This window comes from Parus major, chromosome 1 (genome assembly GCF_001522545.3).
Source record: "Parus major isolate Abel chromosome 1, Parus_major1.1, whole genome shotgun sequence".
Taxonomy (NCBI): Eukaryota; Metazoa; Chordata; class Aves; order Passeriformes; family Paridae; genus Parus; species Parus major.
In genome coordinates, this window is record NC_031768.1 from 500,173 (window position 1) to 523,359 (window position 23,187).

General features: G+C 45.8%; 1 protein-coding gene across 4 annotated transcripts; it reads left to right on the top strand.

Annotated features, from left to right (window-relative positions):
• The first annotated feature begins 698 nt into the window (after positions 1 to 698).
• LCMT2 (leucine carboxyl methyltransferase 2) lies at positions 699 to 22,252 on the top strand. Of its 4 annotated transcripts, none has more exons than XM_015614902.1 (13): positions 699 to 764; positions 1,088 to 1,212; positions 2,920 to 3,001; positions 3,355 to 3,535; positions 5,797 to 5,953; positions 6,398 to 6,587; positions 7,422 to 7,529; positions 9,576 to 9,666; positions 11,816 to 12,073; positions 14,186 to 14,413; positions 15,422 to 15,519; positions 17,218 to 17,405; positions 17,510 to 22,252. In XM_015614902.1, the coding sequence occupies exons 1-13, from the start codon at positions 738 to 740 to the stop codon at positions 17,847 to 17,849; spliced, it is 2,073 nt and encodes a 690-aa protein (XP_015470388.1). In that variant the 5' UTR covers positions 699 to 737; the 3' UTR covers positions 17,850 to 22,252. The 4 variants fall into 4 exon arrangements, with proteins under 4 accessions (XP_015470388.1, XP_015509092.1, XP_015470479.1 ...); XM_015614993.3 differs by lacking the exon at positions 699 to 764 and having other exon boundaries at positions 774 to 1,212; positions 17,510 to 17,645; positions 19,595 to 22,252; XM_015653606.2 differs by lacking the exon at positions 699 to 764 and having other exon boundaries at positions 772 to 1,212.
• The last annotated feature ends 935 nt before the right edge of the window (positions 22,253 to 23,187 follow it).

Consider the following 23,187-nt stretch of genomic DNA (forward strand, 5'->3'; position numbering starts at 1 on the left):
TGGGCTGATGACTGAGCTTTATGGTCCCAGTAATAAATACACATACTGACCAGTCACTTTAAAAGTGACATTTTGAGACTGGAACTTATTTAAAGCAAAATGCACTAATTTGTGGATTACAAGTTGTGTAGAGACATGAATAGAAGAGCATTTGCAACACCCATGGCATCTCACATAGCTCAGACTACACGGCCCCTCTCTAACTCCCAGTAAAAATCCTCAGAGTAATAACACGAAACATTAACCACATTCAGACCCTTCTCCGGCCCTGCCCATTTGTCCTCAGCAAAGCCAGCCTGGGAAGCCCAGCTGGGTCCCCAACACAGCCGTGCAGCATGCAGTCATTAGTGCCATCTCCACCCTGAACGCAGAACACGGGACAGAGCCTGGGCCGAGCCGCCAAGGGTCCTCCTGCGCACATCCCGGCACGGCTGCACAGAGCCCCGCGCCCCTGCGGCGCCCCTACAGCCCGCTGACTGCGCCGGGGCCGATGGCCGGTGCCCGATGGCCAATGACCGGTGCCCGATGGCCAATGACCGGTGCCCGATGGCCAATGGCCGGTGCCCGATGGCCGGTACCCGGTGCGCTCCGCCGCGCTCCCGACGAGCGGCCGCGTCCGAGGTCCCCGCACCGCCGTGAGGCACCGGCAGTGGCGGGGCGGGCCCGGGAGGGGGCGCGTGCTCCGCGCCCTCCGCGTCCGGCGCTGCGCTCCCGCTTCCGGTCGGCGCGGCGTGCGCATGATGGGCCGTGGGCGTCCCGGCGCCGTGAGTGACCCCCGGGCCGCGAGCCACCCCCGGGCCATAGGGACCCCCCGGGCCATGAGTGACCCCCGGGCCGCGAGCGACCCCAGGGGCCCGCTGCCGCGGGGAACGGCCCAGAAAGCGTCAGCCCGGCTGCTTCGGAGAGCGAGGGAAAGCGGAGGCTGGGGCGGAGAGGGATTCGACGCTGGCGGGCTCTGCTGTCCCCTCCCCTCGAAGCCTTCCTGGCGCTGCCCGGCCCCGCCATCCCGCGCCGGGGGGCCCGTGCGTTTCTCGGGATGCGATCGATGTTGGTCGGAAGCGACAGCGCCGTGTCATTGTCCCAGCAGGTCCAGGGCACCGGCGGCAGCAGCGCCGTCAGCAAGTGCTCGGCGGCAGCGCGGGGCTATATCCAGGACCGGTTCCTGCGGCTGCTGGCGGGGCGGCGGCGGCGGCGAGCGCCGCTTATCCACCGGTGAGGAGCGAGCGCTTGGCAGGACCTTCAGCTGCTCCCGTGGCTGGGCCCCTGTGCCCGCGGGGCACGGCAGGGCATCTCGGCCTCTCGGACTGGGAAGGCCAGGAGTGACAGCACAGAGGGAGGAATGGCTTTAAGCCGAAAGAGAGTCGGTTTAGGTTACACATCAGGAAGGAGATCTTCCCTGTGGGGGTGGCGAGGCCCTGGCTCTCGGGTTGCCCAGAGAAGTTGTGACTGCTTCATCCCTGGAAGTGTCCAAGGCCGGGTCAGATGGGACTCGAAGCAGTCTGGTCTAGTGGAAGGTGGGTGTCCTTGCCCATGGCAGAAGGGTGGAACGAGAGCAGCTAAAGGTCCCTTCCACCACGAGCCCCCATGCTTGGAGCTGTCAGTTGGGCAAGGCATTTTAGGCAAAGTACACAGAGTGGAAGAGTGGCAGCGTGCAGTGCACTGTCTCACAGTCGTGTAACCTTGTTAGACTATTAGTATAAAGTTACATGGCTTCTGGACCAAAACTGAATGCTTTGTCCTGAGCAAAGTACATCAGACTGGTTCCTAACACCAGTGTTCAATGCTGCTGAAAACTTTGTAATATTTTAAAACATACTGATAATGTAATAACATCAATAGTTTTCTCAGTAATTCCCCAGTGTGTTACAATTCCTGTAAGATATTTGGTGGCTCTGGGAAGCATTATCTTTTGAGTCAGTGGTATCTGACCAGGAGGTCTTCTCCAGAGCTTTGTAAGGCACAAGAATATTTTAATGTATGTTTGCAGAGGGCTCTAGGCTGATGACATTGTGGAATTTACATAATTTGAGGTGAGTAGTTTAATGCAATCCAAATTACTGAATAGCCAAAGGAGTTAAGTTCAAGGGAAAGAAAATCAAAAGAGGTGGTCAAGCAGCAGCTTGCAGGCCTATGAAGATGGGTGTGGATCATCAAGAAACCTGCATTGACTTGTCACACAGCATTGGCATGCCAAGCTGAATTCACAGGAGGGGGTCAGTATTGCATTTATCAACAATTTTGGGACGTCTTAGACTGTGTGGTCCCTGTTAGGTATGAAGATGATAACGTGCTTGTTAAAGTGGTGATAAGGGCTGGAATATAGCCAGGTGGATATAGGATGAAATTAAAAGAGAATGACAGGAAACTTCAGTCCATGCCAGACTAGGGAAATGGTAAATACTTTCCAGGAGTTAGTCTGACTTAGTTCTGTTTATTCAAAAACCAGAGAACAGAATTCCTCTCCTGACTTTGCTTTTCCTCCCTTTTTTGTTGCCTTCTCACTACATTAGCAGACACTCACTCATTTTGTCGTTATGGCATATGGTTTGGGGCAGGAACTCGGGTATCAGCCATCTGCATTGCTAGGGAGCATCCTCACTGTCTAGATTCATACATTTTCATTCAGCAAATATTTACTTATGCAAAACAGAACAGGTCCAGCTGGGATATCTGCATGTTTTTTCTGGGTTATTCATTGTCTTGATGGTTAATACGCACACATTGCAGGAGATCTGTATTTATTACCAAGCTCTAGGGATGACAGTACAGTGCACCTCCCAGTGCAGGTCTGTAAACAGGGAATTACTGGGTAAAAGCTCAGAGAAAAAAAAAAAATCTTTATTTTTTTAAAATTGCAGTTTCCAGTGCTGGAGAAATCGGGTTCCTGGACAGTGATTACAACTGAATTTTTTTCTACAGGGGTTATTACATCCGTGCCCGTGCTGTAGATCACTGTGTTCATGACTTCCTGCTGAAGACACAAAGCTTACCCAGGACACAGGTACATTTTCTCTGGGGCTTCTGGCATCTCTAAATGTGTGTAAAGTCTTTCTGGCATCTGGCAGAACTCGTTAGTGCATTTGTTGGGATCCACTCCCAGCAGGGCACAGAAATCTGTCTGTCAGTACTGTGGCTGTCCATGTGTCACTTTGGCAGAAGTATCTGGGAGCAGGCAATATCCACACAAAATTATTCTTCCTCTTGCAGAAGGTTGCCTGATTTGTCACTCTACAGATGATATTTAATATTTTTCACACCTAGATGCTCAAGATGCTGCTAGAGTTGAGTATAAGTTTTTCTCTTGAGTATAAGTTTTTCTCTTGAGTATAACTTTTTCTGATACTTTCTCTGCAGATCCTATCTTTAGGTGCTGGCTTTGATTCCTTATACTTCCGTTTGAAGGACATAGGTCTTCTGCATCACACTGTGGTATATGAGGTAGATTTCCCAAATGTGGCACGCCAAAAAGCTGCTCTGATCAAAGGAATGAAAGAGTTGTCAGCACTGGTGGGAGACACTGGAGGGGAAGGATTAGGTATGGCATTCATGAAAGATATTTTTTTTTGTACAAAATGTTTAGAAGAAGTAAGCATAGCTTCAGCCTTCAAAAAACAAAAGATTATGGTAGGGGAACTATGTAATTTTAGATGAAAAGGATGTTCATTTCATGAAAAATGTTGAAACAAATAATTTGTAAGTATTGGGAGATAACAAGAAGCCAGGATGGATTTGTCAGGAGCTGATTGTATCAAACCAAGGTCAGGTTTTTTCTGTTGCAATTTCTGAAAGGGTGTGTCCAACTTGGAGCATACTGGTCCAAAAACAGTGGCAAACTGTAGTGTGTCCAGTGGAAGGTGATGAGGATGATGAAGTGATGGAGCAGATGATGTAGAAGGTGAGGCTGAGAGAACTGGGTTTGTTCAGCTGTATGGGGAGGAGTTTGGGAGGGAGGTGAGTCTTACAGCACTCTTCAGCTTACCTATTGAGAGAGGTTAGAAAAGACAGCACATTTTTCTTGAAGGCAAAAGGAAATAGTCAAGGGACAGTTGAAAGTTGCAAAAAAAAGGAAATTCCAGTGGTGTATAATGAAAATGTTGGGGGGAGATTGCTCCACATGAGTAGTTAAAAATGGGAACAGATTGCCTAGAAAAAAATGGTAGTAGAAAGGTGATGGAATCTGCAGCCTTGGAGATAGGTCTTGACAGGACAAAGCTTTGAGCAACATGACACAGATAATTGCCATGAGGAAGTATGACTTTTAAATGTCCCTTTCACCCTAAATGATACAATGACTTATGGGCTTGATGAATAAGAGAGAATATTTGACTCTTAGGTGTCTTGACAGTAATAAAACATTAGTTGTTATGTCTCCTGATTTTTTTTGCCCTCCAGGGCAGGAGAAAATGAGTCTTGTGAAACTACTGCAGAATATTGTACCAAGTGCTAAGGAGCAGAAGGAGGAGTGTAAACTATGTGGATCACTAGAGGTTTCTCCTGCAGCTGTTTTCCTTCAGGATTTCCAGTAATGCTCTAGATGATGTGCTATAGAAGATGAAATGTCATAAACCTGCAGGAAACGTGGGGACTTGCAATAACATGAATGAGAGTAGGAGGTGGACAAAGTACACAAATGGTCTGCAAAACATGGAATGAAATGCAGTAGGGATATATGTAAGCCACTGCATTTAGGTGATATTAATCAATTTAAATAAAGATGGAACATAGCTATAGAGTGTGAGTTCCTGACTCCCAGGTCTTAGTGAGTAGCTCTTCCATGAGCTTATTCATTTTCTTCCTGAATCCATTCAGATTTTTAATACTGGTGGAATCCTGCAGCAAGGATCTCTGTCCATACCAAGAATCTTCAGGTAGTTAAAGGAAGTTGCCAGATAGTTGGAAATACACTTTTCTCTGTGTGCAGAGGTCAGCAAAGGATGGGTGGATGGACAAGTTAGAAGAAATTAGAAAGGAACACTCTGATGGATGTCTGAAGAAGGCCATTTTGCCTCTGGAAGTGTATGCCTTTGAGAACGGTGTAGGTTAACTGTCCTCAGGACAGATACAGCTGTTGGGTTGCAGAGACAGAGTAGGTGATTTCTAAAGATAATTTACAGATTGCATTGTTAATGATGTGGTTTTGACTGAAAAGGTCAACAGGCCATAACTTACCATATTCTGATGGGGTACAGAGGTATGCTAATGCTTGCAGATCATAAACTGGAACTTATTTCTGAGGATGGTGATCTGTGAGTCAGGTCCTGGTGTTTGCCAAGAGCTAGCTTGTGCTAGCTAGTTTTGGGACTCAATGCCATTATACAGAAAGGAAATCTGTTTAACAAACAAACCAACCAGGAAACCTGAGAATGATTTTCTGATTGTGAGGGAAACCACTGTAATTCTATCAAAGCAATGGTGCTTTCTTAGCCTAAAGTGAAAGATGTATAAATGAGAGCCCTTTAGCTTTGATTTTGAATTACAGTGGTTCTATAAAATTCTCTTAAAGTACATATAATAAAGCTTTGTTGTTATAGTAAGTGTAATAATTCTGAGAAATCTGTAGATGAAATTTGCATTAGGAATAATGGAGTTTTAGACCTGCAGTTAATGGATCACATGGCACTATCTCTGCATGGGTCATGTAGTGATGGGGATTTTCTTGTATGTGTTCCAGAGAAATATAGTTAATGAACATAGACTTGTGAGTGATTGCCTTTGGGTCTGATTTTCATGTTTGTCTCTTTTGGTCTCAGTATTGCAGCAGCACCGTAGTGAGGTTGTATCATTTTTGTCTCCCAGGAGCCATTACCTTTTCCGCAGTGGATTATAAATTACTGGGAGTGGATTTATCAGAGCTGTCTGAGCTGGAGAGAACCCTGGAGGAAGCAGGACTGAACAAGGAAATCCCCACCCTCTTCATCGCAGAGGTGGTGCTCACCTACATGGAGAACACCAGGTCAGCTGGGTTCTCCTCTCTTACCCAGTGGTAAAAGGAAAACAGCAAGCTTCTCTCTGAGTACAAAAAACAGCAAGTTCTCTCTGATCTCGTTAGGCTCAGAGACCCGTTATCTTGAAACTAAAGCCTCAGGAATTCTGTGATTTCTCAAATAGCTCCCTACATTGTAAGTATGATGATGTAATTGATGTCCACATGATATCCTAAAAGGAAAGAAAAAAAGAAGAAAAATCTCATATAAGCAACTTTGAGGTTTTTGTTGTTCTCATCCCCTGAATTGTCTGCAGATGGGGAGGAGATGTTCAGCACAGCACTCTCATTAGAGTATTGCCATTTGTCAGGATGCCTTAATAGCAGCTTTATGCTGTTGCAGGAAGATAGACTGCATCTGTCGTATGATGAGTGAGCCCTCAATTTAATTTCTTATGCACAATCTCCCAACAGGTCAGATGCCTTGATTCAGTGGGCAGCAGAGCATTTCCCTCAGGCATGCTTCCTGGTGTATGAGCAGGTACACCCAGAGGACCCCTTTGGACATGTCATGCAGCAGCATTTCAGCCAGCTGAACACAGCACTGCACTCACTGGCACAGTACCCTGACTGTGAGTCACAGCAGAGGCGCTTTCTGGAGAAGGTGAGCACCTGTAGCTCCAGGGCATGCATGCAGCGTGATTTATCTGAGGATGACTGGAGCACTGAGTGCTTGGTCAGTTATGGGTTGAAGCAGACAGGGCTGAGGCTGAGGTACTGCCTTCTCTGGTAGCATGACTCGTCATTAGAAGGTGCTTCCAGCTGGCTTGCTGTTGAGTTCTGCAGCTGCAGGGTCCAGAGAAGCTACAGTTACCAGGAGCCAGCATGGGACACCAATGAGACAGGCTTCTGCTCCAGAAACCATTTATTCAGCATGGGAACAAACTCAAATCCAGAGACGGAGAGCCCCAAACAGAGGCAGGGTGATGGGTTTTGAGGGACAGAACCAGGGTGGACTTCAAGGTCAGGGACCACTGGGAACACAGCAAGGAGAAAGCCCAGGGCCTCAAACCCAATCAGAACTGGGCTGCCACCCTACGAGGGTCTAGGGTTGGGGCAACTCTTCCAGGGCTCACAGGCCACATCCCCTGAGGCAGAAGTTTTAGAATTCACACTAGCCTGGCTTTATAGCCATGCCTCTCACTTTAACAATGCTTATCTGAAACAAAATCTTTGCCTCCCTGGGGCACCTCACAGCTTGCAGCCTTCTGTCTCATATGGGATTAATAGGTTCCTCTGAGACTTTTGATGTAATAAATTAAGTTTTTAAGAAATTTACAGATGAGAGATCTATTTTCACCAGTTTTTGGGGTGCTCTTGCTTTAGCTAGATGGTCTTAGTAGCTCATGCAGGTATTTAATTTAGGGTCTTTGCTTTCCTGTGGGAAGTGGGTTTCTGTCCTTCGAGAGGTGATAACTGTGAGGGATATGTCTTTCAGGGCTGGACTGAGTGCAGTGTCATGGATATGAATGAGTTTTTCTCCCGTTGTATTCCAGAAGATGAGCAGCAAAGAGTGCAGACTCTGGAGCCTTTTGATGAGTATGAGGTAACCCTCCATTATTCTGAAGATCAGGGACCTGGCTTTGATATCATAAGGTATATGCAATTTCTTATGGTTGCAATTCTGTACAGAGCTGCTGAGGCACAGGTGTTCATGGAGGCAGAAAGGACCTTGGTCAGCTTAGTTAACACAGAGGCCATGGGGAGCTCCTGGCGAGGCAGCATGGGAAGAAGGCTCTCCTTGATCTTAGGAGAGGAGATCATGGTCCTTCCTTCCTGTGGGCAGTCTCTTAAGGAGACAGGCTTGTCATAGCAAACTACCTGGTAGTATAAAAGAAGTTATACATGCTAAAAGTTGGCATGGATTCAAGGGACAATTACTTTAATGAAAGAGAAATCCATTAAGGATTACTGAATACATATACACCTGATGTGCTGTTCCTGACTGCAGCTGGTTGAGAGCATTCCTGGGCAAAGCAGATGCACTTGTCCTGCTGTCTTCCATTTCCATAGAGTACTTTATTGTTTATCATTGTTGGATACAGGTTACTAATTCTGGATATTTTTTGGTCTGACTTTGTACAGTCATTCCTGTATTAATGATTGAAATTCAACTACAACTCTGGTCTTTGCCATTTTTATGCTAACTGCTGGCAAAGTCTCTGACTATTTGAAGTCTAGAAGTGAAGGTAAGTGCAAGATAGTAACTTTGAGCTAAATATCCTGTGGAATACTTACTAGAAGTTTCCCTTTCAATTTTATGGTTCTTTATTTATAAGTCTAGATATCTAATAACTGTAGTATTAAAACAATTGAATGTGCTTGAATTTATTTTGCCAGCATTGTAGGATCTGCTCTGCTATATGAATACAAAAGTGGTGACTGAAAGTGGTGGCAGATTTGCTAAGTGGTTTAGAAATGTCTGCTAGAATTGTATGTCAAGGCCATTGCTCATACAGTGGGAAGGTAAAGACTTGGTATTGTTTTCCTTCCAAAGGAGGTTAATGTGCATGAATCCAAGCTGGAAATATGCACAGGAGTAAATGATGTGGTAACAGAGAGTTCTACAATTAGCCTTTGTGAGAAAGATTAAGTAAGATCCAGTTCTTACTGTAAACAAGCTTGGTCAAATTGGGTAAGAAATGTAAAATAGACACCCAGTGTGGAGGGAGAATATTTTTAGAATAATTTTCTTAGGGACTAATAGTGGATTCTTCCATTTTCAGTATTTATATTAATTTCTGGATGTCACTTTTCAAAAGGTGCTTTTTATTTCTAATATGGGTTGGAGCAATGAAGCTGATAACCTGAGTTCTCATGCCTTTTAAATCCATGTTTATGCTTGCTAGTCACATAGTTGGCTGAATATATCCCACCCCACGGGAATGAACACACTCAATTCCCTAATGTCCATAAACACCAGAATGAACTCTCTCATTGCTGCTGGCTTTCTGTACATTCCTTTTGCTTGTGCTTATGCCTCAGAATGTTTCCAAGGCCAGACTGAAAATGATGTTTTATTGTCCAGCACCGACCGTGTCGCACCTTTTAAGATCTGTGATTTATTTGGAATCCTTTATATATTCCATGAACTTTAAGAAACTTTAATCCCCTCGTATAAAGACCTCACTCTTATGATCAGAACTGAGAGGAATAAAGAGAAGCTGATTCCAAGAAGAAAAACTTTCCCATGCAACATATAGTTAAGCTATGGGATGCATGTTAGGCACATTAAGAATTTCTGTGTGTTCAATGAGCAGATGGGTAGGTTCATGGATGAAAAATCCATCAAGGATTGTTCAATACAAAGCCACAGCCTCTTGCTTAGAAGATCCATGGGCTGTAAATTTTTGCAAGTTGGAGTGAGAAAGATGTTTACCCACCAGTTCTTTCTCTGATTCCGCTTTACCCTTCTGATTTTGACCATTGATGGAAACAGTGCTAGGCTGGATTGGTATTTGATTTGGTCACCCTGTCTGTTCTGGGATCCTTACTACTGTTTGCTCGAAGATTTTGAAGGGGATTATTTTTTTTTGGTTCTTCCTTTTTTGGTTTGTTTGTTTATTTATTTTTTACTTTGGGGTTGCTACAGGAATGGCATCTGAAATGTTCTCATTACTTTGTGTTGGCTGCATCAAAGGGGATGGAACCTTCCTGGACTCCTTTGTTACCCAGTGTGACAGGTACTCACCAAGTAGTTTTCACAGTGTTCTTTTGTCTCACGTAGGCGTCTCTGAGAGGTTTTAGGAGACATTGAAATTCTGGAAGGGGCAGACGGGATGCAGCTGTCTGGTAGCTTTCTCCACTCCTGCACAATAGTTCTGCTGTCCAAACCAAGGCCAGGGCTATGGCCTAATGCTGCTGGTTCTGATCACTTCTATTCTTTCAGTTTATTGGACCTCTCAGTCTGACCAGCTTGTAATTTGTTCATACATGAGCCCCTCCAGTGCATGGCTGCAATGCCAGCCTACCTGCTCCTCCTCCTGCTTTTGGGATCTCCCTTTCAAATTTATTCCTGCTTGCCTCCACACACTCTGAACTCTTCTCTCTGAACTATTCTCTCCTTCCAGCTCCCAAAAGGTTGTTCTGTTTTCTTTATTGCCCTGTCCAGCAGACCACTCAGGAGCCTGACATGAAGCTGTGCTTTACTTCATTATCCCTTGTGGGTGCAATTTCACCTGTCGTGTTTCTGTTTCTGAAATGCTTTTAAATCTCTATATCACTTTTTTTAGATGAGAGGAAAGTGGTACAGCCGGGGAAAAGCCAAGACCAGGGTTGTGTTTCCAAGATAAAAAGGATTTGGTGGCAGTAGCAGTCCAAGAAATTCCTGGTTTTGACTGCTTGCTTCCTTTTTCAGGGTAAAAAGCAGAAGGTTATTTTTAACCTGTTTTATATAAATAGTGTTCACAGTATAGCACCACAAGTAGTTGTAGCTTCAAGAGAAAGTTGAAATCTGTGTTCTAGGGGGCAAGCAAAGCAGCTGAAAAAGGATAGGGCAGGATGGCATTCCTGAGGCCAACAAGGCCACTGAATCCATGTGTTGTGTTTCAATTAGATTTGAAGATGTTGTGAAATTGAAGTTAAGTGAATGTGGATGAGAATGTGTTGTGTCAGTCACTGGTCTGTATATAATGCACTAATGTACTGATTGTCACTGGCCCTTGGGTTAAATCCTTGAAGGCTCCTAAAGGCATAATATGTATCCTTAAATTAAGAAAAAAAAATCTAATATTTGCTTAACAGACTTCATTACAGTGAGGACATTTGATTCATTAGATACAGGATTAGGGTCTTTCTGCTGCTGTCTCTGTTGTATCCAAAACGGATAGCAAAAGCCTTCAAAGTCTGGTAAATTGTCCATGCTTGGATATATTTTACTGGGAATGCAAAAGATATGTCTATAATATCAATAAATGCCCCCAGTTATCCTCTCAGATAGACTTAGATCGTGGCAAGTATATTTTGTGACATGAAAAAATTCCTCCATCTTTAAAAATCACTTTTTAAAAAGACATTTAATCCCAAGGAGATGAAATTTCTTGCTCCATCAAATGATAAAGTAGGGTCTTGTACAAAGCAATGATCAATACAGGCAATTTTTCTGATTATGGCATACAAAAAATGGACTGCGAGCTGCTCCTCCTCCACTTCATCATCTCTTACAACACAATAATAAAGCCCTTGATTAAAACAAAGAGGACACAGATTCCAAATTGATTAAAATAAAACAACGTGTAGGTGAGCTGGAGTCCTGTGCTGAGAGTTTGCTTCATGCTAAGGGATATAATATTAGGAGAGAAGACACTTAGATAACTGGAAATACTCTCCTATAGTAGGACCATTGGAATTAACAGAATGTTAGTTCTGCTTCAGAATGTTTTTTCAGTGCTTCTGTGAAGGTAGGATCAAAATCTGGCAAGAAACTTTGAAACCAGTTTCCAGGTGTTTGTCCTTTTTGTGCTGTTCTTTGCTGTTCATGCCGCCAGATATTGTTTTAATCGGACACGTGCTCCATTTGAAGGTACTGCAGTGGTTCATATCTTGCTGCAGCAGTTTAGGACACTTGCTTGGCCAGTCTTACGTCCACCCCATGAAAGCAGTCTCAGAATTGCAGGAGCTGAGTGAGCAGAGTAGAAGTTACAGTTCATACAGTAGTAGTTTTAACCATTACATCCTGATTTCTAGGGCATATCAGATTATCTCTGTGCACTGTCAATTTGCTTCTCAATTTTTTCTTGAAAAGATGAATGGTCATCTTGAAAAGGTGACATGGTTAATCTCTTACTTCAGATGTAGTCCTTGGTTTGTATTTGTGTTCTTTTTGGCTTACAGCTCCTCGTCATGCTGGTCCTGTAGGGGTGGCAGGGAGTGTCCCTGCAGCAGTATGTGCAAGGCTCTCAGGAGTTCCTGGCCTGAGGCGTTATGGTCACCACTCTGTTCTTCTAAAACCCAACGTGATTCTGACCACGGGAGGCTTTGGGGAGGAGGATGGACAACACTGCCGCATGAGAAATTTCCATCTGCTGAGTAAGCGTGCAGGCTACTGGGAAGCTGTCTGTGTGACACAGAATATTCCTGATAAAAGATGGGGTGAGTTCCCATGCCAATGGCAAGTGCAAGGGGGGATACCTTTGTGCTAAAAGTGAAAGAAATTCTAGTGAAAAAAAGTGATGTCATGGCACAGTGATGCTGGCAGCCACAGAGATCTGAAGGTTCTGGTGGCTCAATGCCCCATCCTGCCCTTTGGTCACCACAACCCCATGCAGCGCCCCAGCTTGGAGGGCAGGGTGACTGGAAAGCTGGAAAAGGACCTGGAGGGTTCTGTTTAACAGTGGCTGATCATGAGCCCAGGTGGGCAAGAAGGCAAATGGCACCTGGCTGATACCAGGCTAGTGTGGCCACAGGCCCAGAGCAGTGATTGTCTTTCTCTGCTGGGCACTGCAGAGACACTTTGAGTGCCATGTCCCGTTCTGTGCCTCTGATAGAAAGAGAGATATTGAGGGACTGGAGTCGTAGAATCATAGAATGGTTTGGGTTGGAAGGCACTTAAAGATCATCTAGCTCCAACCCTCTGCCATGGGCCAGGACACCTTACAGCTGACCAGGTTAAGCATAGCCCCATCCGTCATGGTGTGGAACACTTCCAGACAAATGGCAGCCACTTCTCTGAGCAACCAGTGCCAGGGCCTCGCCACCTTCACAGAGAAGAATTTACTCCCAACATCCCATCTAACCATGCCCTCTGGCAGTTGAAAGCTGTTCCCCCTTGTCCTGTCACTGCAGGCCTTTTTCCAAAGTCCCTCTCCAGCTCTCTTGGAATCCCTTTAGGCACTGGAAGGGGTGCTAAGTTCTGTCTGGAGCCTTCTCCAAGCTATACTCCAGACTTTCTCAGCCTGGCTTTAGAGCAGAGGGGCTTTAGCCCTGTGATCAAGCTAGTGGACTCTGAATTTTTTCCAACAGCTACATGTCTTTATTGTGCTGGGGGCACCAGACCTGGATGCAGAACTCTAGGTGGGGTCTCAGAAGAGCAGCATAGAGGGTGAGAATCATCTCCCTCGACCTGCTGGCCATGTGTCTTTCGATGCAGCCTGGGACGTGTCTGACTTTCTGTGCTGCGAGCACATACTGCCAAGTCATGTTGAACTTTTTGTCTTCAAACACCCCCAAGTCCTTCTCCCCAGAGCTGCTTTTGATACATTCTCTGACCAGTCTGTATTTGTGCTGGGATTGCCTCAACCCAGGTGCAGGATCTTGCCCTTGGTCCTGCTGAACTCCATGAGGCTGGCACAGTCCCACCTCTCCTGTCCAGGTCCCTCTGGATGCCACTTCCTTTCCCTCCAGCACATGACCACACCTCCTTGTCGTCACACACAGCTCCTTGTCGTCACACACAGCTCCTTGTCATCACACACAGCTCCTTGTCGTCACACACAGCTCCTTGTCATCCGCAGATGTGCTGGGGCTGCCCTTGACCCCACTCTCCATGTCACCAACAAAGATGCTCAATAGTGCTGGTCCCTATGGAGACCTGAAGAACAGCACTCATCCCTGGTCTCCACATGGACACTGAGCTGGTGACTGTGACTCTCTGAGTGAGACCACCCAGCCAATTCTTAATCCACCAAATGGTCCATCTGCCAAATCCATGTCTTTCCAATTTAGAGACTGGATGCTGGGCAGGACAGTGTCAAATGCTTTGTACAAGTCCAGGTGGATGATACCTGTTGCTCTTCCCTCATCCACCACTGCTATAAGCTCATTGTAGTAGTGGCCAAGGGAACTGGGAGGAGGGGGGGCTCAGCCTAAAGAAAAGAAGGTTTGGGGGAAACTTCTCACTCTTTATGACTGCCTGAAAGGAGGGTGTAGCCAGGTGGAGGTCGACCTCTTCTCCCAGGAGACCAGGGACAGGACATTCAAGCTGTGCCAGGGGAGGCTTAGCTTGGATATTGAGAAAAATGTCTCTTAAGAAAAGGGTCATCCATGCCTGGCACAGGCTACCCAGGGTAGTGGTGAAGCCCACGTCCCTGGGAAGTTTTAAAAGCCATGTGAAAGTGGCTCTTGGGGACATGGTTTAGTTTTGGCCACGAGAGTGCTGGAGGAACGGTTGGACTTGATAATCTTTAAGGGTCTTTTCCAACTTAAATTATTGTAAATTTCTTGGGAAAACACCTGTATGAACCATGACATTTTGTATCTCCACAGGTGAGAGGTTGTACCATACTGTGTCTTGTCTCTCAGACACTCTTGCCCTTGTGGTAGGAGGACGAACATCCCCATCGAGCGCAGGCTTGGGAATGTTGTGGCTGAAATTCCCCAAAACCTGTAATGCTGGCCCAGATGATGTTGGAGTGGAGCTTGTAAGTCTGCAGCCTGCTGCTGAAGCAGCAGCTTTGCGTTGGAGACACAGCACAACTGAAATGACATTCAAAGGTAAAAAGCCTGGAAAGAATGGAAGTGGCTGTAGGTAGGCAGGATCTTGCACTTGACCTTGTTGAACTTCATGAAGTTCACATTGACCACTCCTCAAGCCTGGCAGTAAGAAAGAAATTAAGAGGCTTTAAGACCTCTTCTTGACACTTGAAATATAGTAATCTTTTATTTTGTTATCTATATAATCCCCAGTCGCAAATAGGATTGAAACCTAATGTAATCCATTCTGGAAGACTGATTCTTTGAGATCATCTATGGCTGAAGTTGTGCTTGGTTGATCACACCAGAAATAAGTTTTGCTTTCTCCAAAGGATATTTTTTGGGGATCATGATCCCTAGCTCTTTATCAAGAAGTCCTTCAGAAGAAATGTTATTTTCCAGTTGCAATTGACAAACAGTAGTTGTGAACAGCTCTAGAATCAGGTCCTGCAGTTGCAAGCTAAAGGTTGGTCTGTTTAAAGATCCTGGTTGTAAGGGGCAAAAACTTAAGCAGTGGCGTTCAGGAGCTGAAAGCTGTCCTTTCCTAAGGTGTCCCATTCCTGCAGCTGGCAGGGAACGCTCCAAAGGGAGCACAAGGAGAATTGTTAAGAGGATGTTAGTCTAGTCTGGAGCACACTTTCCATTTGTGGAGCAGTGTTTAATTAACATCGTAGCATTCAGCCTTCCAGTCAGAATTTTGTATCAAAAAAGCAAGTGCTAAATGGGTAAATAAAATTTTATTAATAATACATTGGGTTTTCTCTTTGTCAGACTGTATTGTTTAGTCTTATTTTTGCCCTGATATTGCTTTGTAGGTGAAGAAAGTGACCAACACTGGTATTATCTGAACAATCCATTCCAAATCAGTGGAAGGACAGGGCATAGTGCAGTGAATGCATGTCCTTGACATCTACCCAAAGTACTATTGCAGCCTTTTTGTCAGCTTCCCTTCTATGCAAACAGAAATTTTTGCTTTTGTGGGATACCATGTTCTAACTTCTGTTACCACCTGGTTGTCTGTTTCCATAGGTGAGCAGTACCTGTTTGTGTATGGTGGCCGCTCTGCTCTGGAGCCTGTGCTTGGGGATTGGTTTTTCCTGCACACTCCAGAGCTCTCCTACACTGTGGTAAGAATGTACTCCGTGGTGATTAGAGTTAGAGCTGACTTCTAAACACCCAGCTTTTTAGTCAAATACAGTGTCTAGAGAACAGTGGAGGTTGGAAGGGACATCTGGAAGTCATCTAGTCCAGCTCTCTTGCTTAAAAGAGGACTAACTAGAGCTGGTTGCTTGGTATATTGTCCACAGGGGATTATCTCCATTAAGACGGGGTCAGGGACCCCACAGTCTCTTTGGGTAACCTATTCCAGTGCTTAACCACCCTGATACAACAATATGAGGAGGTTTTATGTTTAAGTGTATCTTTTTCTATGTGAGTTTGTGCCCATTGCCTCTTTCCTGTTGCTAGATGCTACTGAGAACGTATTGTCTCTGTCCTCTTTCACCTCTCCCATCATGGACTTGTTTAGCTGTGAGCTGGACATTTTTGTGGAAGGATACTGTTAGAGACAGTATAAAAAGCTTTGCTACAATCAAAACCACCTCCACATCTGCTGGTTTGCCTCAGTCAACTATATTGCTGAATGTGTCATAAAAGGAAATTACTGAAAGGACTTACTCCCTCATTTATTTACTGGCCACCAGCCTGATGTAACTCTATTTACTATAACTCTTGGAGCCCAACCTTCTATATAGCACAGTTATAGGGTGAGAGATGCATAATTGCAGGAGGCCACAAGCTAAACATGAATAAGCAATATCCCACTGCTGTGGGAGGCCTGCACTGTCTTCAGATAAGTAACCAGAAATGTTATCTGGTAGACACGTGAATTGCTTCTTTTATTTTCTACGGTGTTTCAGCAGAACTCCTGTAAAAAAACCCAAAGCTGATTGCTGAAAAAGAGGTGGACAGGGTGTAAACCAGCTATACAGAGGTATGTAGCAAGAGTGACCAGGCCACATACTTCACAGGAGAAGGTCTTGAAAGTCTTCTAGCTATTGAATCTGGAGAAGATTCAAGATGGAAATAAATCTTGTAATATCTAAAATACTGCTGCAGAGAAGACCAAAATCGTTCTCAATTTTAACTTTGAGTAGTACAGGGAATCAGCTGGACACTAAGGAAAGCTATTGATTGTGAAGCTAGCTGAGTCTGCAATAGACTGCCTAAAGAGGTGAGAAATTCTTGTCACTGCAGACTTTTGGAAACTGTTATGTAAGCATCCATCCTGATGATAACAGAGTTTTATTTGTTTTAGGGAAAAGGTATGGACCACGTGGCCTCTAAATTTTTCTCCATCACTTATTTGCTGTGATATTCCTTTAATGTCTGATCTTACATTTTTTCCTTTAGTGCTTGCACCAGAGGTTTTCTTTCTGGATTAGTCCTGCAATTGAGCCTTTTATTCCACTTTGTGATTTGTGCTACTGATCACCTGCTTTGCCGGTCAATGCTTTAGTCCATGTGTTTGTAAACAAACTTGTAGTTCCCAGGGGTATGTCTTGAGCAGAAAGCAGCATTCAAGAATGCAGATAAAGTTCTCTCTAATAAATGTGTAGAAAGAAACCCTCTAAATGCTGATTATATTAAATGTACTGGGGGCCAGAGATAGTGTAAATGGAAGCATGTAGCAGTCCCTAGAGGAACATGTGGAAAAGGTTGGGTGTCAAAAAACTCAGCCACACAGGAGAAGGCATTTAAAAGCTTTGTCATTAAGCAGACACTTAGCTTGGCAAACTTCAGCTTTGGACTTGTGTTTTTTTTAGATTGCTGTTGAGGGCCCAGTCCCAGAAAGCCGCCACTCTCACAGTGCCTGCAGCTGGGAAGGAGGTGTGCTGATTGCAGGAGGTCTGGGAGCAGCTGAGCAGCCCTTGGCTTCAGTTTTCCTTTTGAGGCAGCTTGAACATGGCTTACAGTGGCAGACAATAGAGACACACCCTCCTCTTGTCCCAAGGTAAGCAGAAGGCATTCACAGCATGATAAAATAGTTTGATTTGGAAGGGACCTCTTAAAGGCCAAGTAGTTCAACCTTCCTTCAATCTCATTTTGAATTCACAGGTATTCACATACTGCACATGTGCATGAAGGAAAGCTTCTCCTCGTTGGTGGAGTGTGGTTTCATGCTTCCTCTGTGCCAGGTGTCACTGTCATTGATTTAATGACTGGTCTCTGCTTGAACTATGTGATTGATGTGGTAAGTACTGAAATTGTTCTTTCAAGTCAAGCAGTGGCCTGTGAAGAACCATGGCAGCTTTATGGAGAGGTCAGATCCCAGCACAGAGAACTTATCAGTATTAAGGGAGGGAGAGATGGAATGTGCAGAAGACTGGAACATGGAGCTGCTCTGTTTCAGACAAGGGGCAACAGAACTGAAATGGGCGCAAGTATAGTCACTTGAGGATGTCTGTGGAGGAGGGGAACAGATAAACCAGGGGCTAAGTTAGTGTTTATGGAGGTCTTTCGTATAATTTCATTGGGAATTTGTTGGTGGAAACTGCAGTGTGCTGAAGCTGCTGCCTGAAGTACAAGAATAAAGCTAGCTAAGAAATACTGGAAACTCCACTGGAATGTGAAAGTTTCCTGTAGGTTTGACTGAATGCTGAACAGATTGCTCAGAGAGGCTGTCGTATTTCTGTTATTGAAGGTACTTGAAAATGCACTGGGCAAGGTACTCCGTGGTGTGGAGTACCAAAAAGCTTGCTTGAGTTGAGCCTGCTTTGAACACATGGTCTGTGAACACATGGACTGAATGATGCTTGGAGGGTCCTTCCAAATTTAACTATTTGGTGACTTTCTTCTATGAATCACTGAAGAACAGTCATACAGGTGGTGTCACACAGCAGGATTTTGGCATACTCTGGACAAAACTTGGTCTACATCTCTGAGTAGCCCTCATCTCAGATAATACTGCCTTGAGTAAAAGAAAGACATAGATCTGTTGGATGAAATCCATAGAAGGGCCACAAAGATCATCAATCATAGAGCTGGAGCTGATCTCCTGTGAGGATGCACTGAGAGTTGGCATTGTTCAGCCTTTGGAGAGAGAGAGAGGCTCCGGGGGGACCTTAGAGCCCCTTCCAGTACTTAAAGGGGGGCTTGTAAGCAAGATGGGGACAAACTTTTTAGCAGAGCCTGTAGTGATAGGACAAGGGGTGGTGGTTTTCATCTAAAGGACAGTAGATTCAAACTAGGTATATGGATGAAATTTTTTATGAACAGTATGGTGAGGCACTGACAAAGGCTGCCCAGAAAAGCTGTGGCTGTCCCATCCCTGGGAATGTTTGAGGCCAGGTTAGATTGGGCTTGGAGCAACCTGGTCTAGCGGAAGCTGACCCTGCCCAGTGCCAGGGGGTGGAGTGAGGTCCTTTTTAAGGTTCTTCCATCCCAAACCGTTCTCTGATTCTGTAAGAACGTTTCTTTTGCTTGACATGTTTTTATTTATCTTTTATGTAAAGAAACAACTTTCTTTTGATAACTTTACACATGGAACCTGTTGTTGGTGAAACGAATTTGTGATGGGTCAGTTTTCTATAGTGGGCAGCATGTATGCATCTAGTTGACCTTGCAGCATTTTGCTGAGGGTATAAAAGCATGAAACGTGCTTAATTTAATTTAACAATTACTGTTTGTAGCAGAAGTTATAAGTGGCCTCATATCCTTTAGATAAAATAGACTGCCCTTGTTGGACAGCAATGAGGATAGGTACAGTGATAGTAAAGTTGTACCTAAAAGAATAAAACTTTTTTGTTTACACTGAATAAGCAGATGCAGATGGATTGGTGTCTTCCTTTCCTCATGAGCTGTTTGCTTTGGCTTAGGTGAAACTGTCTAGACTTTTGAACCTACCAGATACATAGGTAAGCTCTGGAACTCCTTGCCACAGGCCACGAATGCCAAATATTTCCACTGAATCAAAAACTGACTGGCTACCTTCTTGGGAGGAAAAGCATTAGGTTTTATGGAGTACAGAGACATTTTCTCTCATTAAAAAAATCACTGGACTGGTAGTTGGCGGGTGGGTGGGTGTCGTGGAGGAGTACACCTCAGGTTGTTCCTGTGTTCTCTTAACTACCTCTTCTTGCCCTCATTCATGGGTGGACCACGTGAACTCCTGTATGTTCAAAATCTCCTTTCCTGTTTCAGGGGCACTTGGAGTGGCCATTAATGCTACATAATCATAGCAGTGTCTTTCTGCCAGATGAGAAGGAGCTGTTGGTCATTGGTGGTGGTGGAAACTGCTTCTCCTTTGGGACACACTTGAACCCAGAACCTGTCTCGCTAAGCCTCAGCAGCATCCTCATCAGTCACTGAGTGGGACCAAGCAGGGCTGGCTGAACCGTGCTACTGCACTGTGGGGAGACATCTATTCACTCTAGGTCCAAAAGCAGCACAGTATTTCCTCAAAGGCTTTGTATCTAGAATGCATTTGTGAAGGTGGGATCAGGAGGGACAGTTACAGTAAGGAATTCACACCCCTCTGGCTGTTGTGTTTTTATGGCTCTTTGTGTTGCTGTAAATAAAGTACCTCAGAAGCAGCTGGCAGCAGTAGTCTTTAAAGGTGAAGAACAGTGTGGGTTGGAAGGCACTGTGAAGATCATCCTGTTCCACCTTCCTGCCATAGGTAGGGAAACCTTCCACTAAACCAGGTTACTCCGAGACCCATCCAGTCTGCTGGCCTTGGACACTTTCATGGATGAGGCAGCAACAGCTTCTTGGGGCAACCTGTGCCAGGGCCTCACCAGCCTCACAGGGGAGAATTTCTTCCCAATATCCAATCTAAACCTACTCTGTCTCACTGAGAAGCTGTTCTCCCTTGTCCTGTCACTCCAGGCCCTTGTAAATATGTAAATAAATATCTTGATCTTTCTTGTTGGCCCCGTTCAACTACTGCAAGGCCACAATTGGGTCACTCCAAAGCTTCTCTTCTCCAGACTGAACAATCCCAATTCTCCCAGTCTTTCCTCATAGCATAGAGGTGCTCCATCCTTTTGATCATCTTGGGGTCTCCTCTGGATTCTCTCCAGCAGCTCCACATCCTTCCTGTGCTGGGACCCCAGAGCTGCAGGCAGCATTGCAGTGGGATCTTACCAGAACAGGGCAGAAGTGAGAAATCCCTGCCTCCCCTACTACTCACACTGTGGGGTCAGCCCAGCACACAGGGCTAGGGCATATCCAGCCTCTTGTTCACCAGCATCCCCAAGTTCTTGGCCAGGGCTGTTCTTGATCTCTTTATCCCCCAGCGTGGTTTGATACTGGGAGTTGTCCTGATGACATGGGAGATGTCCCACATGCAGCAGCAGCACTTGGTCTTGTTAAACCTCATGAGATTCCCAAGGCCCTCTTCTTGAGCTTGTCTAGGTCCCTCTGGATGGCATTTGGCCAGGATGTGGAGCTGCTAGAATGAGTCCAGAGGAGGCAACAGAGATGCTCAAAGGCTGGAGCCTGTCTGTTCTGGAGACAGGCTGAGAGAGCTGGAAGTGTTCAGCTTGGGGAGAAGGTTCCAGGGAGATCTTAGAGCCTTTGACTTCAAGAGAGCTGGAAACAGACTTTAGACAAGGGCCTGGCACTCCAGGACAAGGGGGAATGGCTTCCCTCTGCCAGAGGCCAGGGGTAGATGGGATATTGGGAAGAAATTATTCCCTGTGAGGGTGGTGAGGCCCTACACAGGTTTCCCGGAGAAGCTGTGGCTGCCCTTTTTGTGGAAGTGTTCATGACAAGGTTGGATGGGGCTTGGAGCAGCCTGGTCTAGTGGAAGGTGTCCTTGCCCATGGCAAGGTGGTGGTATTTGATGGTCATTGAGGTCGCTTCCAACCCAAACCAGTCTGTGACTCCATGATGAGTGTCTGACAGACTGCACATCAGGTGTTGGGTGCAGAGAAATGGTTAACATTTACTTTGTTTGGTTTTCTTCTCTGTTTCTTTCCTCTCATCCAATATTTTTGGAATTTGTATCTATTTATTAAATTATCTCACCTTACAAGTTTCTCACCTTTTTTTCCTTACTGAATTGCCAGCTGGGGTTAAAGCACAAGGCCCTTCCCCAGCTCCATTGCCCTTCTCTGGATACACTTCAGCAACCTCAGTGTCTTTATTGTTGTGTGGGGCACAAAACTGAATAGAGGATTTGAGGTCCACCTTACCAGAGCCCAGTACAAGGGCATGATCTCTTCCATTGTGTCATGGAGGCTCATGAAATTGAGAGAAATCATCTGTTCAAAAGAGATCTATTTTATGAAGCAGTTAACTTCCTCCTGCTCCCAGCAATTACAGGTCAAATGAAAACAGATTTATGATATCAAATGAAATTGTTATTACTTGACTGACTTAAAGAATCCTGAAGGTTTCAGCAGGGCAACATGGAATGCCTGGTCATTGTGCCCAAGGCAGCGAGGGCTCTCCCTGGGGCTCCTGGGTGTCACAAAGGGATTTCTGAGCGCCCCGTGCTGTCACAAAGAGGGTTCTGGCTGCCCCGTGATGTGGAAGAGGGGCTAGCTAACAAAGGTCATGTTCCCATTCAGCAATTAGCTGAGAAAGAATTAAACAACAGTAGAGTGTAGTTGGTATGAGATGTTGCAAGGTCAGAAGACCTTAGTGATAACTGTTAACTGAGAACTGGACACTGTGATCAGAAGAATGTGGATTCTGCACAGATAAATGACCACAAGAATGTGGAACTAGGTGGAGTTGACCTTAAATGAAATACCTAATAATGAGCTTGCCTTTGCACTGTGTATGAGCCTAATTATTGATGTTTTATAGGGAGTTTGGAGTTGCCAATAAATGAAACTTGCTGATCATTCATATTGAGTGCTGCTTGTCTCCCACCAAACTCATCACCGTGATGTCACACGGGGGGCTCTGCCAGACTGCCAGGCTATAAAAGGGGTGCCCCAGGAGCAGACAGTGCTGGGCACAGCAATCTGGCAGTGTCTCTTGGCAGACAGCAGCCTCAGCCTCCCACCAGGGTGGGGCTGGATTTCCATCACTGGGGCTCTGCAGGTCTCTGGGGAGCCTCTTCCCCAGCCTGTGCTGGTGACCTGGAGCGCTACAGACAGTGCCATGGGCATCCTCAGCATCTTCACCGTGGGTGAGCTGCTGGCAATCACGATGCTGGTGCTGCAGCTCATCCTGGTCACTGTCATGCTACGGGACAAGCGTCTGTGGGTAGGTGGCCTTTGATCTGCTGTGTGGGCTGGGCTGGGCCGTGTGGCTTTGGGGTGTGTTGGTGTGGCATGTGTGACAGGACAAAGGGGAGCGTTCTGGGGAGCTGCTCCTGTCTCAACCATCCGTGCTTCTTGCAGAGGATCCGTCAGAACTCAAAGCTCCCAAGCGCAGCGAGAGGCCGGCTGGAGGGGCAGAGCGGTGTGGACAGGGCACGGAGATCAGCAGACATGGAGCTGCAGCCCCATGGCAGCTCCCCAGGCAGTTCCATCAGCTCCAGGAGCCGTTTCCCAAGGTTCATCCGGAGCTGCCGGGACTCCCGGGCGCTCTTTGAGGAGCAGCGCGAGGAGCTGGAGTCACAGCTAGCCCAGCGGTGATGGGGCAGGGGGAGCGGCAGGGTGGTCCATGCTGGTCTCTATGTTATGCCAAGGCTGCTGGGGGTCAGAGAGTGTCCCCAGTGCCTTGGAGTGGAGTTGGCAAGGCCAGACACGTATAAGGTGACAGAAGAGGACAAAACGAAGAACATAAGACAATGCAGCAGGAACAACTCCATGATGCTGGAATGCAAAAGATCT